The sequence below is a fragment of the Lonchura striata genome, chromosome 12 (genome assembly GCF_046129695.1).
Source record: "Lonchura striata isolate bLonStr1 chromosome 12, bLonStr1.mat, whole genome shotgun sequence".
Taxonomy (NCBI): domain Eukaryota; kingdom Metazoa; phylum Chordata; class Aves; order Passeriformes; family Estrildidae; genus Lonchura; species Lonchura striata.
Window position 1 is genome coordinate 1,524,982 of NC_134614.1, and position 23,664 is coordinate 1,548,645.

The 23,664-nt window shown below is 45.9% G+C and overlaps 1 protein-coding gene across 1 annotated transcript in view; it reads right to left on the bottom strand.

Annotated features, from left to right (window-relative positions):
• FBLN2 (fibulin 2) overlaps positions 1–23,664 on the bottom strand; it is a 92,736-nt gene that overhangs the window by 7,328 nt on the left and 61,744 nt on the right. The window contains exons 3-13 of the mRNA XM_077786039.1: positions 23,314–23,425; positions 21,070–21,199; positions 16,662–16,848; positions 15,655–15,861; positions 13,581–13,697; positions 13,050–13,151; positions 6,100–6,234; positions 4,895–5,032; positions 4,443–4,586; positions 1,038–1,166; positions 255–380 (exon numbers count right to left, since the gene is read on the bottom strand). Of these exons, the coding sequence (XP_077642165.1) occupies positions 255–380; positions 1,038–1,166; positions 4,443–4,586; positions 4,895–5,032; positions 6,100–6,234; positions 13,050–13,151; positions 13,581–13,697; positions 15,655–15,861; positions 16,662–16,848; positions 21,070–21,199; positions 23,314–23,425 (1,527 nt within the window). The remainder of the gene's footprint in view (positions 1–254; positions 381–1,037; positions 1,167–4,442; positions 4,587–4,894; positions 5,033–6,099; positions 6,235–13,049; positions 13,152–13,580; positions 13,698–15,654; positions 15,862–16,661; positions 16,849–21,069; positions 21,200–23,313; positions 23,426–23,664) is intronic.

Genomic DNA, 23,664 nt, shown 5'->3' on the forward strand with positions numbered 1-23,664 from the left:
TTTATCAAAATTTGAATGGTTTCCTGTTTTAACTTTGTTCTGTTCCCCTGTCATCTGAAAGGAAAAGCAAAGAGCACATGGACAAAGGAAGAGAGAGGAGAAACTTCTTGACGCTCATCTGACAATTCCAGCATTTGACTGTTTGCAAATTTGAGCATACAAAGATCACTGCCTTTGTATTTCACCTCAAGACCTTCTCCTAAGTCTCCTAATCCCCAGAGCAGTTCCTTCCTCATGGAGGAGAAGCCTGGTACCTTCGCAGTGCTTGCCGTCGTAGGAGAGGCGGAAGCCGGAGGAGCAGGTGCAGTGGTAGGAGCCGGGAGTGTTCTCACACGTGTGCTGGCACAGGCGCCCGGGGTAGTTCCAGCACTCGTTGATGTCTGCCAGCACAACAAGCAAATGCACAATCAGCTGAGGGACACGAGCAAACAAGGTGCAGGATGGTATTTTTTAAAGTGTCAGAGATTGATTTGCAGAGCATGAAGTGCTGCAAGCTCGGGTTTGAGGGTGTGTGACTCTGAGCTCTAATTACTGCATGGGAGGGACCACAGACAGAGTGTATGTCATGGCTCTTGGAAGGGCAGTGGTGGAACCTTCAGACAGACAAATTCCCACAGCAGCAGAAGCATAACCCACAGGGAAGCACTCTGCAGATGGTTTAACTGCAGCTAAGGCAAGGCAAGGCAAGGGCGCCTGGTCCCAAATCCCAGCCTGGAGTGACAGAGCCCTGGATGTGCTGCACAGCCCAGCTCTGGAGGTGATGCCACCTCTTCTGAGGCACTGCAGTGCACAACTTGGACTGCAGTGGTGCTGAGCACTGCACAACTCAGACAGCAGTGGTGCTGAGCACTGAACAACTCAGACTGCAGTGGTGCTGAGCACTGAGCAGCTCAGACTGCAGTGGTGCTGAGCACTGAGCAGCTCAGACTGCAGTGGTGCTGAGCACTGCACAACTCAGACTGCAGAGGTGCTGAGCACTGCCTCGGGGCCCAGGGCTCAGTCAGGGTCAGCTGCCAGCCCCTCCATGCCCCAAGTACCAATGCAGCTGCGGCTGAAGGCGTCGTACTGATAGCCCATCTTGCAGTCACAGCGATAGCCCCCGGGCAGGTTGTGGCACAGCTGCCCCTCTCCACACCGGTGCACTCCAGTCTGGCACTCGTCCACATCTGCAGAGCCACACAGAGCATCAGCGTCAGTACAGTTTGCTTAAATTCAGTGTTTATAAAGAGACACAAAAAGGTCCTTTTAATAGCAAGATTAGAAACTGGACAGGAGAAATACCACCAGATTCTCCCTCTGTGCTCTTCTCAGAGGCAGTTGAGTCAAACTTGGGAAAAGCAGAGCCTTACCTTCAAAGTGAAAATATTAACTGGACTTGCAATGGAGCTCTCCCAGTATATTCTGCATTTCACTGTAAACACACTTTGATTCTGATCAAACCATGACATTTAAATGCCCCATTTTGATGTTCTGCCATTCTGTGAGTCACACCAAGCCAACAAGAATCAGCCAGAAATTCTGCTCCTTCAATTAAATTCCTTCAGTTAAAGCAACAGCTATTTTCATCTCCAACTGCCCTCTCAGTCTGTTCCTGCTGTCTACCTTTTGCTCTTTCCCAATGTTGATTTTTTCTTTTCTCAATCAGCTCCCATTTTGATATTCCCCAAGGCCTCTCATCCAAAATCCAATACCAACAAATTATGTGCTTCTCCACTCACACACATAATTTCCAATCTCATTCAAACATCCTTGGAGGAAGATGAGAGTTTTCAATACAGGCTGATTTACAAGACTTGCAACATGACTAAATAGCTCATCAGCATCTAACAAATCCCTCTTACCATCTGCGACAAGAAGCATCAAAAAGTCTGATTAATCCTCACAATTGTACATTTCTTCAAGTATTCCAAGCTCTGCCACTTCCTAAGTAAACAGATCCTGCTTTTTTCCTATTGTTCACATCTTCAACTACTTTTCCAACCCAAATCCCTGCTCATGTAATTGTGGAATCTCATCCAACTGCGACTCCTGCTTCAGATGCATTTGCAGAGGGCTTTGGCCACAAACCATGGCAGGCAGGGTACTGAGGTGGGGAGCACCTGACCAGGCTACGGTGGGAAGAGTGGGGCCATGGGAATTAGCAGTATGCTAACAGGCCTATTCTCTATTTAGTCAGGTTTCCAGTTTTTGTTTCCAGCTGGCTCCATGCCCAGCTCATATAAGGTCATGTTCCAAGTTCACCTTTGTGACTGGACCTTGTGCCCCAATACCTGCCCCGCCCAGAGGTCTTTGGAATCTAGCCTCTGTACCCTGTGTCACGTTTTGTTGTTTTGGTTATTACAGTTTATATCTGCTGGGCTATTCCACCTTTCCCATTCCTCATTTATTAGCCAGCTCCTCCCGGCTGAGCCGACCGAGGAGATCACAGAGACCTTCTAAGCCCATATGTAATAATCATCAGGATGGATCCCCAAGGCTGCAAATTCACCATACTGGGCTATTTGAAGTCATAAATTTGAGCACTGAATCATTTCAGAGGGCTCCTGGGCAGTACTCCATCAAACAACAGCCCTGCAGAGGCAGCACCCACACAGTCCCTGCTGGCACCGGGGTCAGAGGTGGCAGGGAATGCCCCTCACCATGCAGGAAGTCCTGACAGAAACTGAGATTTCTGCTGGAACAGAGTCCTCATTTTCTTTTAATCAGAGGTGGCAGCAAAAACAAGGAAGTCTCTTATGCATATTGTAAAGTAGCAGCTTTATTTGAAATGAATATGTGTGTGCAATCATTTTGCTAGTTCTGTATTCCATTGCATTCAGACTTTAATTAGTTCTAGAGCATTACACCATCAGAACTCTGCCATATTTCACACTTAGAGCAGTTTTCAGCTAAATCTAAGAAGCAAGTTTTAATAACTCATTTGCTAAATCAGAAAATCTGAACATTTTAAAGACAGATGAATTCTCTAAACAGAGGAGATGACCCTACAAGTGTTGTTCTTGAAAAGACATGTGCAGATGATGTTTTTACTACTGTGAAATGAATAAATCTGATTCAGGGATCTAATTAGCTATTGTAATGCCTCACAGACACTAGTCTTTATCACAGAAGAGGAAATTAGAACCATATGCTTTTCTTCTTTCTTCTCTGTGCTCTCTACCTACTTAAAAAAAAGCCATTCAAAAAATACCAAACAACACAGACCAGCAGTAGGAACAGCGTGCACACAGGAAAGACAGAGAAATCACCAATTGACATCAATTAATGTTTTACCTAAATCAAGCTAGAGAAGCCTCCTTATGCCTGCTCCTGAAGAGCCTTGTGAGTAGTGTAAAGCAGAGACTGAAGGCCATCAGGAATCACAGTGCATTGTATTATCTCACCATGCTCTAGAGCAGAGATGCTGGAGGATTAATGGCAATTTCCTCCTCTCTCCTGGATTTACATACAGTCACTTTTTTTTTAGGAATAGCTGGGAAGAAAAGCTGGATTCTTTCTGTACCATCAATTTGAAATTTAGGAACATAACTTGCCCCAGCTATTACAGAATCACAGAATCATTAAGGCTGAAAAAGGCCTCCAAGATCATCAAGTCAAACAGTTGATCCAGCACCACCATGTTCACTACTAAGCCATGTCCCCAAGTGCCACATCCACACGTTTTTTGGCCACGCTCAGGGATGGGGACTGCAACCCTGCCCTCATCTGCAGAGCAAGCAGGGCAAAGGCTGCTGGCACTGCAGCCAGGATGGCTGTGCTGCTCAGGGCTGACTGCTGCCTTGCAGGAAAAGTGCCATTCAGGGAGCACTAGTGCTCATTTACAAACAAATGTTAACAAGCACTGAAATCTGCTGTTCTGAGTCAGTAACTCCCTAAATACACTGGAACAAATACAAATCAGGATCAAGCTTCATGTCAGCCTATATGAATATTTCATATACTCATTCTCCTCAGAATTCTTTTCACACAGTGAGAATCTATCCTAACCACCCTCACAAGTGGATGTAATGGGGAACACCATGAACAGAGCATCCCTACAAAGATCATCCACTTGGTGCTACTCTTATAAGCCCCCAAACCCAGCATTTCCCATTTGCTGCAGATGACTTCATTTTCAAGGAGTAACTACAAAAACCACCAAGGCATTGCGGTCTTGACTGACAGGATCAGTTAAAAAAGTAACTAAAACACACTCTCTCCAGAGTGGAAGCCAGTGAATCCCATCTGCAGCCAAAACCAGTTGCTGAGCATACCAAGAGAAACTCCATGGAGCAATGAGACATCAGGATCCTGCAGCTCAAACAAATCCCAGAGCTGTAGAGACAGCAAACTTCCATTCCTCAAATGCATTTAGGAATCTGGAAGTAACTCCAAACATCTCTTTAGAAGTGAAATAGATTTTTCCCCTGGGAGAGCCCCCCCCAGCCCCAGGGTGTCCTCACCGACGCAGCGCGTGCCCTCCTCGTTGGAGTGGTACCCTCTGCTGCAGCTCAGCATGTTCCTCTGGCATGTGTAGGACCCCACGGTGTTGATGCAGTTGAATCCTGGCTTACAGGGCTCAGGGAGAGACGTGCATTCATTGATATCTGGTGAAGAACATGAATAGAGCAGTGAGAGATGCTATTTAACCCTTCTGATCTGCTTTCTTCCAAACTGTCACTTTTTTTCCTTCACTTCAATTTCTTCTGCTACAAAGACAAGGCTGATGCAGGTCTGCTATGGGGATAGTTCCAAATTCAACATACAAGTGTTTGCATTTTTAAATAGACAGCAATGTTGACATTAAGCTCACAGCAGGGTTTGCAGACAACTCCATATCCAAGGGGTCAATGCACAGCTCCTGAGAGGCCCAGGAGCTGTAGCACAGGGCACAGACTCTGCTGCTCACACTCACCCACACAGTTGCCCTCTGGGTCTTGCAGGAACCCATCCATGCAGCGCTGCTTTGACTCGCAGTAGAAGGAGCCCTCTGTGTTCTGACAAACAAAGTTCACCTTGCAGCTGTGAGTTCCTCTCTTGCACTCATCGATATCTGTCCAGCACACCAAAACACCACACTGGGGTGAGTTCAGCTCTACCTTTCAGTGGCCTTCATGGCCAGCTAACCTCCAGAAAGGAAATTAGGAGGTATTATTTCAACAGACACGTGTTACCAATGGGAAATCTGAGTGTTAAGTGTGTGTGCTCTTGGACATCACTTCAAGATTTGTCAGGTTCTGCGGCAAATTTGATTCAGGTCCCTACCTCCTCATTCACAGCAGCTCTTGCAACCCACAAATACCAAAATATCTGCAGTTTTTTACAGGCTACTGTAAAACAGTTTGTAAATATTATAATCCTCTATAATCTAATTCAAGACTAGAGAGTAAATTAGATTAGTAATAAATGTTAGAAATACTGTAGAATCAGACAACTGAACAAGACATTCACAAAACATCCTCTTCAAGTAAACCAAGCTTCATTTATGACACCTGTTTATAAAGGGAGATTTCTTTATGTTCTATGTCAAAAGCTAAGCTCTTTCCTTAGGCATCTCTTATTGCAGCTGTCAGGAAACTGTAAAACTTGTAGGTGTAAATAACAGTGAGTTTTGCCCTGAAAGCAGGGCACGTGTGTCTTTGCACACTCCTGTGCTGCCATGAGCACTGATGTTCCTTTCTTTCTTAGACACTGACAGGGAGCATGAAGAATAACTTCTTAACCCATTCCAAATTGTTACATGTAAATGTAAAATATAAGTAACTGCTAACAAGGATTCTGAACACAGCAAGGATGGGGCTGTCAGCCTCGTGATTCATTCAGGCTGGGAATTTTTTCTGGAATCGCCAGCAAACAGCATCAGCTGAGCCAGGCGGAGGAGCTAAGGGGGATTCTTCCTTCAGGGAGATGTCAAATCCTAATTCGGAAGGTTTCATCCATGTTCTGAGTAATTTATAGTTATCCCTGGAAACCATTTCAAATTAGTGAATGTGCAGGAGAAGCCTGCAAAGCCCAACACTTCCATGATGAGCTGCAGCTCTGGTATCACAGAGCAGCAACACCAGGATGCTCTGCAATCCCTTCCCTCCCCTCTGTGAGAGCTGAGAACACTTTCCTTACCCACACACTCGCCATCCTTCAGCTCGTGGCCAGGCTGGCAGCTCAGCTCCTGCAGGCAGCGGAAGGAACCCATGGTGTTGACACAGTGCTCTCTCCTCTGGCAGGTGTGTCTCTCTGTCACACACTCGTTGATGTCTGTGAGAAAGAGAGAACAAATCAGTGCCACAGGGTGCCAAGGCATCTCCCTCTTCCTGCTCTTCTGGAAGGAGCAGAAAGATCAAATGAAGGGCACTCAACACAGGCTTTGTTACAGTGCTCTGATGGAAGATGTTTTTAGTCCAGGGTCTTTAGTTAGCACAAAGTGAATGAAGAGACACAAGTCACAGGGGGATTTCCTCCTCCTCCCCTCTTCCCAAACACCAAGGGGATGGTGCAGGCACTGGGGACAGGGATGGACAGAACTGAGGAAAGGCAGAGGATTGATGAGATGGTGAAGGGAACTCCCGGACAAGGGAATGAGAAAGGGATTAATTCCCGTTGCTTCTCACCAGACCTCCACAGCACAGGCCACTGAGCAGCCCTGCTGCCATGGGCCAGGCTGCCAGGGGCTGCTGGGGTGGCCCTGCCCAGGGATGGGAGCTGAGACTGCCTGCTGAGCTGGATCATGCTGGCACCTAGTCCCTAAGGAATACAACACTGGGACTGGAGATGCAGAAACTCATGGAGACAGTTCAATCACGTTTGTAAATCTGTATTTAGAGCTTTAAAGAGATCTGATTTCAGCAAGTGGAGTAGTGAAAAAGTTCTTTTTAAGAAATCACTTGAACACAAGATTGCAGAGCATGGGACAATTAGGGAAGGAATATGAAACACCTTAAAAATTACACGTTTTGATAGGCTTGGATGAAATAATCTGAAATTCAGGTTTTGCTTATGTTAATAATGAAAGCTGGAATGGCATGATGAGCAAATACTGAGAAGCAACAAAAAGGGGCAGAGACTGAGAAGAAGAATTTCTTTGCCAACCTCCACAAAACCTCACACATTCCCAATTCTATAAAAAGCTAAGAATTGCTAGAGCTAACAAAAGCCAAATGTGACCAGAACCATTACCAGTCCTCTGGCTGCTCTGTGCATTAAGCTGTTTTCATACTACACAATAAAGCGAGTATTGTTTAAATCAGATTTTCATTTTGGCTGTAGAACCTCCTTCTCAGATAAGTACATCAGATATATTACTTCCCCTGCGGAGCACAAGAACAGGAAAAGCCATTTGAAAAGATTTTTGTATTTAAAAATGTGACAGCTGGTTTTCTAGCAAAGAAATGAGGAGAAGCACCAAAAACCTTCAGTTCCTGGTGGGTTCAGATAACTGGTGATGTATGGAGTTTTGCAAGACCTGCATTAGCTTGGTTACATTACACTTCTCATTTATTCCTATTTTCCTGGGGTTTTTTTTTCCCTCTCTGTTTGCCATTGCCACTATCCACATGCTCTGGGCTTGCTTTCCAAAGCAGTTGGTTAATCCACAGCAAGGTCCTGGCCATCACCTGGATCTCTTTCTACCTGTCTCCCATGAAGTTTGAGCTCCTCCACTGAGGGGCAGGTCCTTGCCTGCCCCGAAGTTCCTACAGGGTTATGTCTCCCTGTGCACTTTCCCAGTTTCTATTAATTAGTATTATCACAAGTGAAGCAGAGTAAGAGTATTTTCACAAGTGATCTTATGCAGGTAGCAAAACCCCCATCACGTGCTGGGAGATGAATACAAGGTGCTGTAGTAGATCTCTCTCACCTACTTAGACTTAGTTCTTTAATGATTTTGATTTTTTTAAAATTTGTTTTAGAGAAAACCAGCAATGGATGGGCATTTAACAGCACCCAAAGCACCACAAGGCTTTCTGCCAGCAGTACTACAGATCTGAGATATCTATGTTTTTGCAAACCACAAACATAAACAAACTGACAGCATCACACTGCAGCTCATGAGCTTGAGTCAGTCCAGCATGATGTCAAAAGAGAAAGTATGTTTGTCTGACATATGAACCCAAGAGGGTAGGAGACCTTCCACTTGATCAGCAGGTGGAATATTAAGTAACAGGCATTAAAAAAGGTGGTGATTTCACAGAGGGAAAAAATATAATATGATTTCATGTTTTGTCTATATTTTTGACTCAATTTTCAAAGCTCTAAGTGCTTGAAAAAATGTGCAGAACTGGCTGGAAGACATTTGAGAAAATTAAAATTATGGAAACTGGCAGATTACAAGGCAGAATTCTTGTTTTCAATGGAAGTTTTGTGCACATGAGACACTGACAAGCTCTACAGGCCGACTGTGAGCTGGGCTGAGCTGCAAGGCTTAAACCCTGAGCCATGGCCTAGCAAAGCTCTGCTGTGCCTGTCCAGAGTCAGGGCAGGAAACTATGGCTGTGCCATCAGGGCAGCTGCCAGCCCACCACAGTCCCCTGGTCAGTTTATCATGCAAACATGCCCAGTTTTATTCATTTTTCTAAACAAATTCCTACATTTACCCTAGAATCCAGAGTGCCCATGACCTGTCTCTCTCCAGTCCTGGAAGCCAACTCCACAAGTCAGCAAGATGCTTGACAGAGCACTAGGAATAACAGGAGTCATGTTTTCAGTCTCAAACACAGTTAATTCCAACTCTGGACCAGCTGTGGTTTTCATCCAATCCAATTAAGGCTGTGAGGGAGGGTAAGATGATATTTTCTTTAAAAAACAGGGAAAAGAGGAAAATAACTCAGTACTATACTGAAAACAAGTCACACAGTTAATTTTTGAGGAATTTACTCACTCTGTGTGTGTGGCAGCAACATTCCTCACTTTATGTCAGCAAAACAGAATGAAATGTAATCATGTAGTAACTTTTTTTTTTCTGCAGAACTGTTCCTGGAAACAGCGACACACGCACAATCCCTGAGCACATCTGCTGCACCCAAGAGCTGGCATCTCTGCCATCAACATTTTACCTACAGCTATTTATTTCAATATGCACTTTGACATCAAAAACTCATTTTGATGCACCTTCCATTAAAAAAGTGAAATGCAGACTTTTCTTGTGCTGCATCTGCAGTTTCTCATTATTTTTTCCTCTTCAAATCGCCCCAGCTCTGTTTTATGGGATACATCTGTGCAATGCAGGCACTTTGTTATTTTGCAACCACCCACCCTGTGGGTCCAGGAATAAAGAGACCACGTCCTGCTCCCTGTCAGGAGGGAACTGAGGTGGGTGGGAGTAGCAAAGACAGAGGAGCAGAGCTGTCAGTGTGCAGTGGGTGGTGGGAATGACTTTGCCTGAAAGTCACCAGAAAAGCAACACACAGCCGGGCTCTTATCTCTGGAAAACACGGAGCTTCCAGCCCAAAGGCATTTCAGTGTCTGCTCCCAAAGACACACAGAGGGGCTGTGTGACAGCTGTTTAAACAGCTGAGGACTCTGCTATGCATGGCTGGCTTTTGGGAATCCTGGGTGTCTGTTCCTAAGTGCACCTGGAGTTATAATCCCTCACCTCTGACTAAAGGAAACTACACAGATCAAAGATTATCAACTGCTTTGTGCTTGTGCAAAGATTGTTCCTCCTGTCCCTAAACATGCAAAGAGTAACATTGTTAAACCAACAAGAATTTACAAACTGATTACCAGAGGGTTTTCTCCTCGTGTTTGGGGCAGCTCAAGGTGGAGAACAGAAGCTGTTAGGCTGGAAAAGGATACCCCAGGAGAATGAGGCAGAGACCAAAACACAAATCACAGTGTATGCCTGTGGCTTTCCCCTTGGACTACAAAAGTAGGAAAAAATGTTAAACATGGCAAATGTTCTGGTGGCACCATACATGGAGTAGAACTGGATGGGAGGAGGGAGCACAAAAAAAAAAAAAAAGGAAGAGCATTTCCCAAGTTTTTTAGGTTATTTAAAAGGATACCTGTAAAAACCGCCCTGCATTAGAGGAACACAGAAGTCTGGTGTTCAGGGAGAGAGAAGGGCTTCACAAATGGGAGTTGTGTCTTTGCTTTCATGAGCAGTGCCTGAGGTTTATGTGGTATCAGCCATAATAAAACTGTTCTAATGTCATGGGGCAGAGGGAGAATGTGAGTCAAAGGAAGCACTTGGCACCTGCCACAGCAGCTCCTGCCAAAGCTGCAGACACACAGGCACTGGCTTGGTTTCAGAACACTCCTGGAAGAGGTGAAAAAGGACAGATCCATCCTTCCTGCACAGTCCAGGGAAAACAGCAGGGGGTTCAGTGGCAAGAGTCAGGAGCAGAGCTGGAGGAAGGGCCCATTCCTGGAGCTGCCAGGCTCCCAGGCAGGAGTGTGGTGCCTGCAGCAGGCTCTGGGCACACCTTGGGCACCTCCAGCACCAGCTTCAGCTCAGGCTGAGCTGTCTCATAAAGGCCTCCTTCCTTCCAGTGCTGCTCTCTCAGCCATTTTATTTAAACCAAATAATTTCATTCATTTCCCATTCATACCAGTACTTCTGATTTAAAAATCAATAATAATAACAACCAAAAATAAAAATCCAGTGTCAACAATTTAAAGAACACCGAAAAGGTGATACATCACAGTTCTTCTCTGGATGCTGACACTGCAGAAGTGCTCCTGCCCATGCCCAAATGCCACACAGTGCTCATTAACCAAATAGGATTTTAGAGCTTTAAAGACAGGAACAAAACTGATGCTGTGGTGGTCAGAAAATCAGTGTTATAAATATAGAGAGGAGGACAGGGGTGGAAGAGAGCACTGCATCCACACAGTACATTACACAAACAGGCACTGATGCTTTCATGGATGACTGGAGGTCTCCAGGTACTCCATTTTTCCAGGCAACACTGCTGCTGCCTCCTAACCCAGCCTTTAGAAAAGTATCCAAAAAAGAAATTATTTCATATAAGTTGAGGTCCTGGCTGCTGGAAGCAAACTAAATCCTCATAAATACACTTGTAAGAATTGATTGGTTTCTTACATGAAGTCAAACAGCAGGGATGATCCAGCAGACTTATGATGCATCCTTGACTTTTACACCACGAAATTTATGCCAGAATCAACAAAGGACTCAAGTGAATTTTAAAATTCCCTCCCTTTGGAATGGATCTTTTCCAGTGCCCGGACTCATGCAAATTCTTGAGCTGTATTTCTGAAGTTTTATTGTTTGGTGGTGTCTAAAACTTAGCAATATTGAACTGTGCAGAGAGATGAGCTGCTCTGATCCCTGAGCTCAGTCTGCAGCCACCAGAGCTGCTGTGCTCACCACACCTGTGGGCTCGGGGCTCCTGCTCAAGGTTATCTGCACCCTGAGATGGCTGGGGAAAAACCAAACAGCACACAACTCATGAGGTGAAGGGCTGAGCAAATGGTGCACACGTGTTTGTGCCGAGTGGCTCTGAGATGTCAGATGCAGGGATGACCAGGGGCCTGGAGCACGGATGGTGGGAAGGTGCTGCAGAGCATGGAGAGCTGGGATGCTGAGGGGAACGGCGTGTGTTTCTCGTCTTACCAACACATTTCCTATGCCTGTTGAGAATAAAGCCCTCTGCACACATCCCACTGTGGCTGACACAGGAGAACGATCCCAGTGTGTTCTCACATAATTGTCCGCTGGAACAAGTCTGAGCACCTGTGAGGCACTCATCCAAATCTACAGCAGCACGGGGCAGCCGAAAGGGAAAAACAGAACTCCATTAGAACAGCTCCTGAAATTAAACAACATTTCTCTCATGCCGGGGATGCTGAGATGAAGTGTGCTGGAGCTCCCACATCAGCACCAGGCTGCCATACATGCAGTGTTACACTGAAAACAGGGCTGGAATAAACCCTCGGAGATCATTCAGTCCTTGCTCACAGTCTGTACTTCTGTCATTCCAGAAAGAAATATCCTTAGAAACAAGCAGGCATTCACACAGAGACAGTGCACACTCCTTGAAATAAACCTGTTCCAGTGCACCACCACCCTCACCATCAGATTCTGACTTCAATAGAGATTATAAATGTCCCTTGCCAATGTTTAAACTCACTGCTTCCACTGACAAATATACATTTTTTAAATTTCCTGTAGGAAAAAGATTGCCTTGAAATGCCCCTTTTGATGCTGACATTAATTAATCAAATTAGCTTCCGCCACACTTGGGTAAGCAGTGCTTACTGTGAATATTTCATCTGGTGATATTAAAATGCCATTTTCTTCATAGACTGTCTCGAATTTCATGAAAATGATTTGTTATTCAATAAGATCTAAGATTAAGAGTGATGTGGATCATTTCTGAGCAATTCTGAGCACTGGGAGCTCCTGCTTGCATTTCACTGTTGCTCCCTCACTTAGAGATTTATAATTAAGGTATGTCACAGGGCATGGCTTCTGACCCCCAAGCCCTCCCTGGACACATATATCCCTTGTCACTACTCAAGAATGTCCATTTAAAACTTCTGTAATGTGAATGGTGAGGATGCAGCTTTGGAATTCACTGCTCATCACTGGGCAGGCCAGAGCTCCAGCAGCAAGTGATCACCCGGAGCTGGTCCAGTTCCCATGGCACATCCTGCCCCAGCTGTGAAGCCTCCCTGAGTTCAGGTTTCCAAGGCAAGAGGAGCAAAAAGCAAACAGAGCAGATGCCAGGGCAGAGCTGTGCCCTGAGGGTGCTCAGGACAGCAAAAGTGCCCATGTCCTGCTTGCTGCTTCTGCTCCCAGCCAGAGTGCTGCGTGTCCACAGCTGTGCACACAGAGTCTGCCGTGGAACCTCAGTGGGAAGAGAAACCAGAAGGGCTGAAAAAAAGCCTGCAATGTCAGAGGAAAAAAGCAGCAGCCCAGGCTTGCCTCTGCCTCGCCAGGTAACAGCCACGCTGTGTTTCAGGAGGTATCTGTGAGGCAGAACGGGGACTCCTTCTGCCAAATGGTCTCTCTGATGGCACTGCAATTCCCAGTCCTGAAAACGAGCAACACCCAGGGGTGTGAGGCACATGACCATTTAACCATGGCTCTGTGGGGAGCCCAAAGCACTCACCTTCACAGGAAACCCCATCAGCCATGAGTGTGTACCCAGCCATGCAGGAGCACACAGCATCTCCCTCCACGATGTTGCACAGGTGCTTGCAGGGGCCGTTATCTGCACAACACAAAATTGTACAGTACGTCAGGACCCCCAGCACAGATCAGCTGCAGTTCCACACTGCCAGGCCTGCCAGGCACAATCCCAGCTCAGGCAAGGGAAATCAGCCTGGATCCAACCTGTCAGGCAGTCCTAAGCACTGCTTCCAACCCTCCTGCTGCACACAGACACATCTGGCCCCTCCTTCCTGCACTGCTCACTCCAGCCTGCACTGCTGCACTGCCACCCCAGCCTGAGGAGCAGGTGGGGAGTAACCCTGAAAGCAGAGCAGCCTCAGATTTCTCCCTCAGGTTTCCCCTGACAATTCCTCAGCCTTGTGCCACAGTAATAGATTGAAGCTGTGCACTGAAATCAGATTGGAGAAGGGACGAGTGGAGTTTTATTCTGTCTCTAAACATTCCCCTGGAGCTGACAACTCCAGTGTACCTTTGCACTTGTCCTGCTCTTCCTGCAAGGACACCACGAGGATGGGCTGGGAGGGAGAAGCTACTGGAGGGATGGTGGCTTCGGCTTCCAGCCTGGTCATCTGTCCTCTGTCAGGATCTGCAAGGCAAGGGAGGATCAGGGACAGCACCAACCCTACCAGAAGCCCCACAGCAAGGGGTGATCCCATTCATCCCACTCCATCATGGTTTGGAGGAGGAGACAAATATCATGGACACAGATCAGAGAGCCTGGCTGACAATAACTTCTGTAAAGTACTGCAATATCAGAATAAACTACAAAGTGCTAATTTCATTTTTTAAACATTTGCTGTATTTTAAATACAGTGGCTGTCTTTCATTTGGTATTTGATGGAAAAAAACAAGCCTTTGACCCTATCCTGTCCATCCTATTTCAACACAGACAAACAACAAACACCTTTACAAGCACAGAGTACTTTGAAACTACTTCTGTACATGACAGCTGCTGTCATGTTTTCTACTTGGCTGCCACTAATATTTTCAACAGTCAGTAATGTTAAAGGTATCACAAAAAAAAAAAAAAATACTCTGCTACATGAATAAGAGTATCAGTATCATCAAAACAGAAGCCTAAATCCACAGGGCTAAATTGTCCCTTAAGAGGGATGTGTCCTGTCCCCAGAGTTCAAGGGTCACCTGGAGCAAAGTGTGATCCCCAATACAGTGACAACCTTAAATGACCAAAGGTGACTGCAGTGCAGGTTTGGGGTGTGGGAAGAGTGATTTCCTTAAACAAACGAAGTCAGCACAGACACCTAACAGGCTGTGGAACACAGGCAAACAAAAATCACTTGCTTGGGGCACAGCCTGAATGATTTCCCCAGGAATGCCCAGGATGGGCACAGACACATGGGGACAAGGAGAACTGAAAGGCCACTGTGCCACATATGGGTCAGCCAAGCAAAGCCACTGAGGTTCCCAATCCCCTCCCTGACCCTCCCTCAGCCTGGCACAGCAAAGGCAGCACCAGCCCTCCCTGCCCTGGCCCCTGCCATGCACCTCTGAGGTCCCACAGGGGTCCCCTGCCCCTGTCACAATCCCATTCCCCAGGTGAGCTCTGCAAACCCCTCTGCACCCCTGGGCACAGCCCTGAGCACCACAGCCCTGCAGACCTGCAGGACCATGACTTCTTAGATGACAAGATGTTTCACCCAGAACCTCAGTGCTGGGAGAGGAACAGCAAAGCAAAACCACAAATACTCTCCAGGTGAGCAATCTGGCCAAATTCTGCAGTGCTAAAATAAGAAATTTTCTTTGCCTCTTTTGGATGAGGTTCCTTTCCCAGAATTTCAATAAAAGCAGAGCAGACAGCTGCCACAAGAACAGTCAAATGCATTCTAGAGGTAAATGCTGTAACACCACACTCAGAAGATGACATACAGAATGCTCATTGTTTGTCTTGGGCAGAGGATTAGAAGCCTAAGGAGTTCTGTCATTGGATGGAAACACTGCTTTTGCTTGTTAAATAACAGAGAGCACTTGTAACTAATAGGAGGTTTCAGCTTTCTGGGTTATCTGACCTGAAATTGTGCCATTGGAGAATTTCACACATCAAAACAATTACAACACAACAACTTTCTTTTCCAGACTTCCATCACACTAGACAAATTTAGAATTTGTTATCACTGAAGTATGTTAATGATTTTAGATAAAAATTAAAGCTCAGGAAGCAATGCTGTCTGTCTGAACCGAGTTAAGTTTGTTTAAAATTGTGTAAAGAAAACCTAACTGTGAAACACAAAATTACTCTGAGAAGAGCAGGTATTTCTTTAAAAATCTTTACAAATCCCCTTCTGAAAAGTGTAAACACTCTTGATTTGAACATATGAAACACCACCCTTATCCCATACCACCAAACACAAAAAAAGGCTTAACTGAATGTCCTAAATTACCATTTTTCTTTACATTTTACAATTTCTACAGAACATGCCCATGCATGCATTAAAAAACCTCAGAGAAACTGCAGAGAAACTAAAGAAAAGGCTGTCTGATGAGCGAAGGTATGAAGATACTGCCCTTCATGTCCCTTTTCTCACCTGGAGAGCAGCTGGTGCCATCCTCCTGCAGGGTGAACTCTGGGAAACATGAGCACTTGTAGGAGCCCACGGTGTTGATGCAGAGGTGCTGGCAGAGCTCCCCCCCGTAGAGCAGACACTCATCCAGGTCATCTCCAGGCAGGTTATTGGACAGCTCAGACTCACTGCTGATGGACAAGGCTTCGTGGTGATCTTCCCTCTCTGAAACTACAGCAGAACATCTCTGACAGCTGTTCTGCCATTGGGACTGGACAGAACAGGGTGGGTGGGCACAAAAATGCCAAGAGAAGATCTACCCAAAACAGTTACTGCAAGGATAAGGGAAAATTAACCCATCCTGGAGATAACACCATTGTGCTGGAGGGCCACCTCCTCCTTCCCTAGGGCTGCAGGGACAGATATTTTACAGAGACACTGAGAAACAGTCACAAAGGAGGTCACAAGCTCACCTTTCCCATCACTGCCAACCCCATTCCCACTGACATCAGAGCTGAAGTACTGTGCTGAAATTGACCCCATGCTGAATTTCAAATTTCAGGAGAAGTTATCCGGATGTTCTGGAACCTTTCCAATATCACAATTTGTTGTCTTCTCCTCTGTGAGCATTAGCAGCAGCCTGGGAGCCACTGAGCAGTGACATGGCTGTCCTTCCTCCTGCCTTTCAACACCAGCCAAAGCTGGAAGAACACCTGCTTCCATTCCTGACCAAATCTGACAAGGCTTTCTGTGACATTAAAATTAATCCTCAAGCGAGTTTCTCCATCAGCTTTTCTTGAACACGCAGTGCCAAAGCTCCTTGCTCAGTGAGATCTCAGGTATACTCAGGGATGAGAAACATCCACACATTCTTTGCTTTCTCCAACCTGCTTTAGGAACAAGGCAATCCATGCTAGATCTGAAAAGAAAGCAGCTGAGCCCCTGATGCTCTGCTCCCTCCAGCACCCTGCTGAAAGCCCTCTGAGGCAGAGCCCTTGGCTGCAGGGTCTCCGTGACCCAAGGACACTCACCCTTCTCGGGGGTCACCGTTGGCACAGGCTCCGGATGCCGTTTGAGCTCGGGATGGATGAAATGATCCCCCCCTTCACAGCAGGACAGCATCACATGGCTGCAGGGGTAGCCCAGGTTGATGTTGGACTCACAGCTTCTCCCCTCACTCCTCAGGCGCAGGCCCAGGCTGCAGCAATCACAGCATTGCTGCAAGACGGGAATGTCAGCAACCAGCATTTGGAACATCAGCAACATGCATTTGGAAGCACTGAGCAAACTGCCAGGGCAGTGGTGGAGTCCCCACGCCTGGACGTGTTCAAAAAATGTATGGGTGTGACACTTGAGGACATGGTTTAGTGGTGAATAGGGCAGTGGTACTGGGTTTACAGTTGCACTTGATGGCCTTAGGGGTCTTTTTCCACCTCAACAATTCTATTCAGTGATTCAACACAGCTTCAGGGATGAGCCCACACACACCTGGAACTGATCTGTACTTTCCTAAGCAGTGGAGCATCTGGAAAAACATTTGGAGTGTGGACAGTTCTAAATATCAAAGCTTTACTTGTGCTTGTTTTTGCCATTCTGCAGTAACAGGTCAACTGCAGCCACAACAAATACAAAGTCTGGCTGTACCAGTGATTTCAGCAGGTCTGCATGCCAGGAAGGAGTGGTGCTGCACATCAGCTCCCTCCAGCTCTTGCTCACAGGCCTTGCTTGTGTGAAGTATGAACAGAAATTATAAACAAAATACCACAGATTTGCACCTCTTTGCATTAGAGCTCAAGTCATGGGCAGTTTGAAGCCATGTGGCAGGAACTGGGAATAGCCTGCACAGACATGAGAGTCAGCAGCATCCCAGCCCTGTCAGGTGCCAGTAAAGACTCTCCTCTCTGCACTACAGCCCTGCAAACCTGCTCTGACCTTTAATTACCCAGCTGTGCTGGGCAGCATCCTGCTGGGACTGGCTGGAGGGAGGCCAGGGTGTCTTTGATGAGCTCTTTGCCTCTTTTTTCCTTCCCCAGAGTATCTAAACAGCAGCTTTGCTGACATCTTCATCTCCCACCTCGTGCAGTTTGCTCTGCTGCAGGTGGCAGGCAAAAACTGTGTGCTGCTTTACTCATTCCCAGACAAATCTACTGCAAAGTCAGCCCACAAAAAGGCATCAGATAAATGATACCAAACTCAAAAAGTCCATGCTGTGGATGCACAGTGGATACCTAACCAAGAAGGGAAGCTGAGGAGCTGTGTCTGCTGCAGACACCACAGAGGTCACACCTGAGCTGGAGATGCCTTTGTGGATTTGAATTTAGGTGTCCTCTCACCCCTAATTTATTTATTTATTTGTTCATGTATTTTAGCTATAAATAACATGTTTCACTGACAGAAAAGCAGAGTTTCTTTCCCTGTGCAACTCCTTTGATAGTCACCCACTCGCTGAGAGTTTGCAGTCACACTGGAACAGCCTCTCTGAACCCAGAGAGGAGACTCCAGCCTGTTCAAACATTCAGCCTGTGAAAAGGGATCAGACAGGAAATGAAGGGCAGGATTCGAGCTGGCAGCAGGAGCATCACAGACAGAGCAGCTCCCAGGAGGGAGATCCCTGAGCTGGGCAGGCCACTAAGAGAGGCAGTGTAGAAAGGAGTGTGGAAATGGGGAGGGATCACTTTTCATCATTAGAAATCCTAGGTGGGCATTCCCATCAATACAGAGCCTGTCTCCTCCAGGGAGATGCATCCCCCTGCCAGCTCAATGCTCAGAAACTCTTCTGCTGAGCTCCTTTTTTCAGGACAGCTCTGGGGTTTTGTGAGCACCTCACACTCAGTGCACAGCCTGGCATGTTCAGCCAGCACTGATGGCTGCAGCTCACATTTTATGGCCCTGCTTCCTAATCTGAGAAATCCCCAAACACCAAACAGCAGACATTACTCACATCTGCAAATATGCACAGCCATAAGGAGCTCCCTTCACGTGCCCAAATACATTTGTGAAAAATCTACACTATGGGCCTTGAAGAGGATGAATTATTTTGCACACTAAATAGGCTAAATTATCTTTTCAAAAGAATATTTAAAAAAAAAAAAAAAAACAAAAAAACCCTAGCAATAATGAATTGTGGGATGCTAGAAAAGGGAAAATTCCTCTTGCCATCCTCCCAAAATCCAGAACCCGCAAATTCAAATGTTATGAAAAAAAATTCTGGTTTCTGCCTTTTTTGTTGTTGTTGTTGTTTTAGCTCAGATTTGTCACCTTCAATATGCAAAATAGAAGATAAAGATAATACATGTTTTTACTAAAGTACTGCAAAATATCAGTATTTGGCTTGAAGGCCCTGGTTTCTTTCAGTCATAGTTTGATTCACAATTTATCCTATGTGCAGGCATGACAGAGAGTATTAAATCAGCCGTGCATCTTTGGCCTCACATATTTTCCAGGTGAACAAAACTATCTCATTTTCCAGTGTAAAAACTTGTTCCCTGAAAAATTCCTACTAAAATGCAAAAATCTGAATGACTCAACCTTCTGTTAGCTGCTTTTTGAATTTCCCAGGAAGTCTACAACTGATTTAGTAGCAAATACTGCTATTTTTACCTTGCAATTGAGAAACCCACCTTGAGGACCATTCTTTGGTTCACAGCTTTCTGCATTTGCTTCAAAACTATCTTAGCTGGAATCCTGCATAATTGGATTTACCCTGGTGGAGTCTCCATCCACTAGGAAAAATCCCTAAGCCTGTGCTTTTTCTGTTAAGAGTAAATAATAATTAAAGCACCCTAAGATTAGGCTGATCTAGCACAGGCTGAACTCCTGGATCTGAAAAACCAGCACTGCCACATTTACCTTGAAGCAAGAGGTGAAAACATCTAAAATGCCCAAAGACCTACAAATGTTTGTAACCTAGAGATAAAACCCTGGCTTTTGGCAAGATAGTGTAAATATCTGGCTGGGTTTTGAGGCAATTAATGAATCTTTCCACATTCCAGACAAACTTTTTTGATTTATGCCACAGCATTTACTAGGAGCAGACAGATCAGTAGAAACACCACTATGGACTGTCAGCATCTTCTGCCAGATCCCCTCTGAAACAATGTTTAACCATAATAAAATTAGAAAACCTTTCTTGTAAAACAAAGCATTAGAAAGTAGTACGAGGTAGGATTATTTTGTATTACAGCAGTACATACTGTAATGCTAAAGTAATATGAAGTCTCAACAGTCTCAATATTTACTGATTTTTTTTTCAAGCAGTAGCTGCAATGACTCAAGGGCTAAACAAGCTAAATAGGTGAGCATAGCTGTTCAGTAATTTTACTGTCTGAGATGGTTTATCTTAAGGGAAAAATCCCATTGGAACTGGCATAAGGAACCATTCCACGAGAGTATTTTGTCACTGGTTTCAGCTCAGCCAGGAATGATGGAGTTATCCTTTGCCACCTGCCTGAGGAATCGTTTGTGTAATCAGGCTGACTCCTCAGCCTGGCTCTGCTCAGCATGCAAACAAACCCTGCTGAAAACCCAAGAATAACAATTCTGTCACATTTCAGACATATTAATGTCTTCTCCCGAATGCACAAATTCTCCTTTTACTCTAATGACAGACTTCCGACCCAAATAAGCAATGGTCCTAAAGATGACAAATCAGCACAGCTAATTAACCCTTAAACCCTGCAGTGGACATCCACATTCTCTGCTTTTCCAGTGAACAATTATCTGTGAGAATCTGCGATATAAAAGAACAGATAGAACTAATCAGGTTCCTGCTGAGCCCATGGAAGCTGCACTTAAGCTGAGCTATAGCTATGTAAATTATGATCAGAGGGAAATGAATTCTGAAAAGAACTGTTCTGGTGAAAACAGGACAAGCGGAGCTGCTGAATCTTCAAACTGGTTTAAATTGGTTTGGCTCCACTGGCTCTCATAAAGTAAATTTCATTTATCTAAGCAGAGGCTGTGGCTCAGGATTTGTGATTTGTGCTGTCCATTAATGGTTTGCCTTTATTTATGAAGAAAAGCTTCCATCATCATCTAAATGCTCGTTCCTCTAGTCCAGCATTGTGCAGAACTGGGAAAGGGGGCAACAATTCAACACTGGAGGCAAGCAAAGCACCCAGTAATGGGTTTCACATTATATCTTCAATTAAGTTCTGCCCCATTATTTTCTAAATTCTTCTACACTATAGATATAAAAACTAAAATGGACTTTTCGGCTACTTCCAAAACGAGGAAGCAGAAGCAATACAGCCAATTAGGTCTCCAAAATGGAGACGGAAATCAATTCAAAACAGCATTAGCGCAAAGTTTTAAAAATAGCTGCAAACCGCAATGCAAATGGCGCCATCTCACTGCCACGTTCCTGCGAGCTCATGTTTTCCAGGGCCCGCAGGAGGGCAGGCGGGAGGGCGCTCCCGCCCCAGGGGCAGCAGGACTCACCTTGTAGGACGAGCCGGCGCAGGGGTCGCTGTCCTCGGCGCCGCAGGCGTCGCCCTCCCTGGCGGCGAGCATCCCGGCCAGGCAGCTGCTCTCCCTCAGCGCGGACACGCAGCACTGCTGCTGGGCGATCCTGCGGGCCAGGCCAGCGCCGTCACCCGCCCGCACGGCCCTCCCGGCAATGCCCCAGAGCCGCCTCCGCTACTCACTGCCAACACCCACGGGCGTGCGGAAAACTACCCCAGCGTGAGAGGAACTCGTTTTTATAATGAGCATTGTTATGTGTAGTAGATATAATCCGTGCCATTTCTAATATGATAGCTGTGATATTGAATATTTGTTAGAGTATACACGTTTGCTTTAGGACTCCCCCCCGCCCTCGCAGGCGAGACCGGGTGCGTGTTGAAACCCCATTTACAAGTAAGAAGGTACAGCTCGCCAGGAGATGGGGATGGGCCATGTCTGGGGAGATACGGGACCCCAGGTGCTGATCATTGCCTGAACGACCCGGGATGGAGCTCATGGAAATCCTCCGACAGACATGTGAATGCAGCGTTCCGTAAATTTCATCATGAGATTCACCAGCTCCTGACACTGAATTGTTCTTCAGCACCAAAAAAGAAAATCTCATTAACCTATGGACTCTGAATGGAAGAAAAGACTGACTGCCGAAATCTTAGCCTCGGGCAGAATTTTCCCTATAAAAACCGCCTGTGCCAGGATGGAGGTGTGTGGGCATAGGGAAAAACCTCTGCTGAGGCTGACTCCTCGTGGCACACCCAGGGCCGACCCCAGGCTCGGCTCTGTTCTTTCCTTGTGGCTGGCTAGATAGAATTTGATTGCAAATAAATATTTTATGTTTTTTCATTTTAAATTTGGCTGGACAAATTTTCATTTATAACAGTATCTACTTCCTATCTATCCCCTGGATCTCTAGAAGCGTCCAAGGCCAGGCTGGACAGGGCTTGGAGCAGCCTGGGATAGTGGAAGGTGCTCCTGCCCATGGCAGAGGGTGGAATGGGATGAGCTTTCAGGTCCTTCCAGCACAAACCAGACTGGGATTTTACAATCTTTAGGTAGTGAGTTGAGCTGGAGCAGACTCCTGGGAGCTGCAGGAATTGCAGGGTTCCAGCACAGGCAGTGCCCTGGGGCTGGAGAGGGGAAGCTCCTGCTCACTGGCAGAGCTCCCAGTGGCAGCAGCAAGATTTTGTCCTTGCTTTCCAGGCTCTGAGGCCACATACTTGAATACTTTTTCACATAAAATGTTTTCTTTAGACATAATATTCATAGGCAGGCTTAAATCTCTAAAACAGGGACACAACTGAAATTTAACAAGTAAGATAACTGAACCCCTGATCTCTTACTCCCTTTAATCCCAGTAGGTTCAGAGGGACTGAAACATTTAGTATCTGGCTTTTTCATCTACAACCAGCCTCAGATGTGCAGGTGCAACTCATTAATGTACTGGATTTGCACCTACTTAGGCCGAGGTTGGAATTTTTCATCTGCCTTCACTACACAGATAGTTGGTACCATGTGTCAGTGATGTCATGCCAGATCCCAGCAGGGAGGATTTCAATCTCCCAGTAACTTCAGAAAGGTGCAATGATGCTAAATTTGATAAAATGGATTATGCCAAAGTTTTTCAATGCTCAAAATTATGGGATCAGTATTGATAATGTGAGTCTGGAGTGACTTTGTCTCCATCCCACCCCAAGGGCCGCTCCAGGCTTTTGGCAGGGAATGGGATGAACTGCAGCTCGTGGGGTGCTTATCCAGGCTACCCTGCACCCATCCCTGTCCTCCTGCTCCCGCTCAGACCAGGTGCTGCTGACATCAGCAGCAGGACAGGATGTGGTGCCCCCTCCAGCAGAACCAGGGACCACTCACAGAGCAATAAACACATCCCTTAATGACACGGATAATTACTCCACTCGGAACTTGCCAAGCTCTGCCCTCCCATTTAACTGCAACTCCGCAGATGGGCAGAAAACAGGACACAGAAATCTGTGCTCTGCTCATGGGAGAGACAAAAAGAAACCTTAAAAAGCTTTTGTTTAGGTTTTTGGGGAAATGGAGGGGGAAATCTTGGCTTCTAGTTAGCCATGAGTATTGCCAGTATACAAATAATTCAGACAATGAATGACACGGTTTCCAGTCTCCTGGACATCCCACAAAGTACATTTGATTTCTCCTCAAGGGCTACTCTTTATGCTAACCGAAAATGTTCAGTTTTACCTTACGTACCTGCAAATATCACCATCCATGCCACTTACAGGGATTTCTGTGCACTCCCCGTTGTCTATAGCCCACTGCTGGCCAGCTCCACAGCAGCTCTCAATCAACTCCTTCGTGGAACCTGTATGAAGCATACACACAGAATTTTTTAGATTCTTTTGTATGGAATGGATTTGGTTTAACTCTGCTTCTTAATTGAGAAGATCTTTAAAATAACAATTTTTCCCTTTCTTTCCACATTTGGTTTGGTAATAAGGAAAAAAAAAAGAAAGAGACAACTGATGAAACATCTTGACATAACCCACCACCTGGTGATGTCTTTTGGGGGGAACAGCAGAAGGAAATTAAGAGTTTTAAATA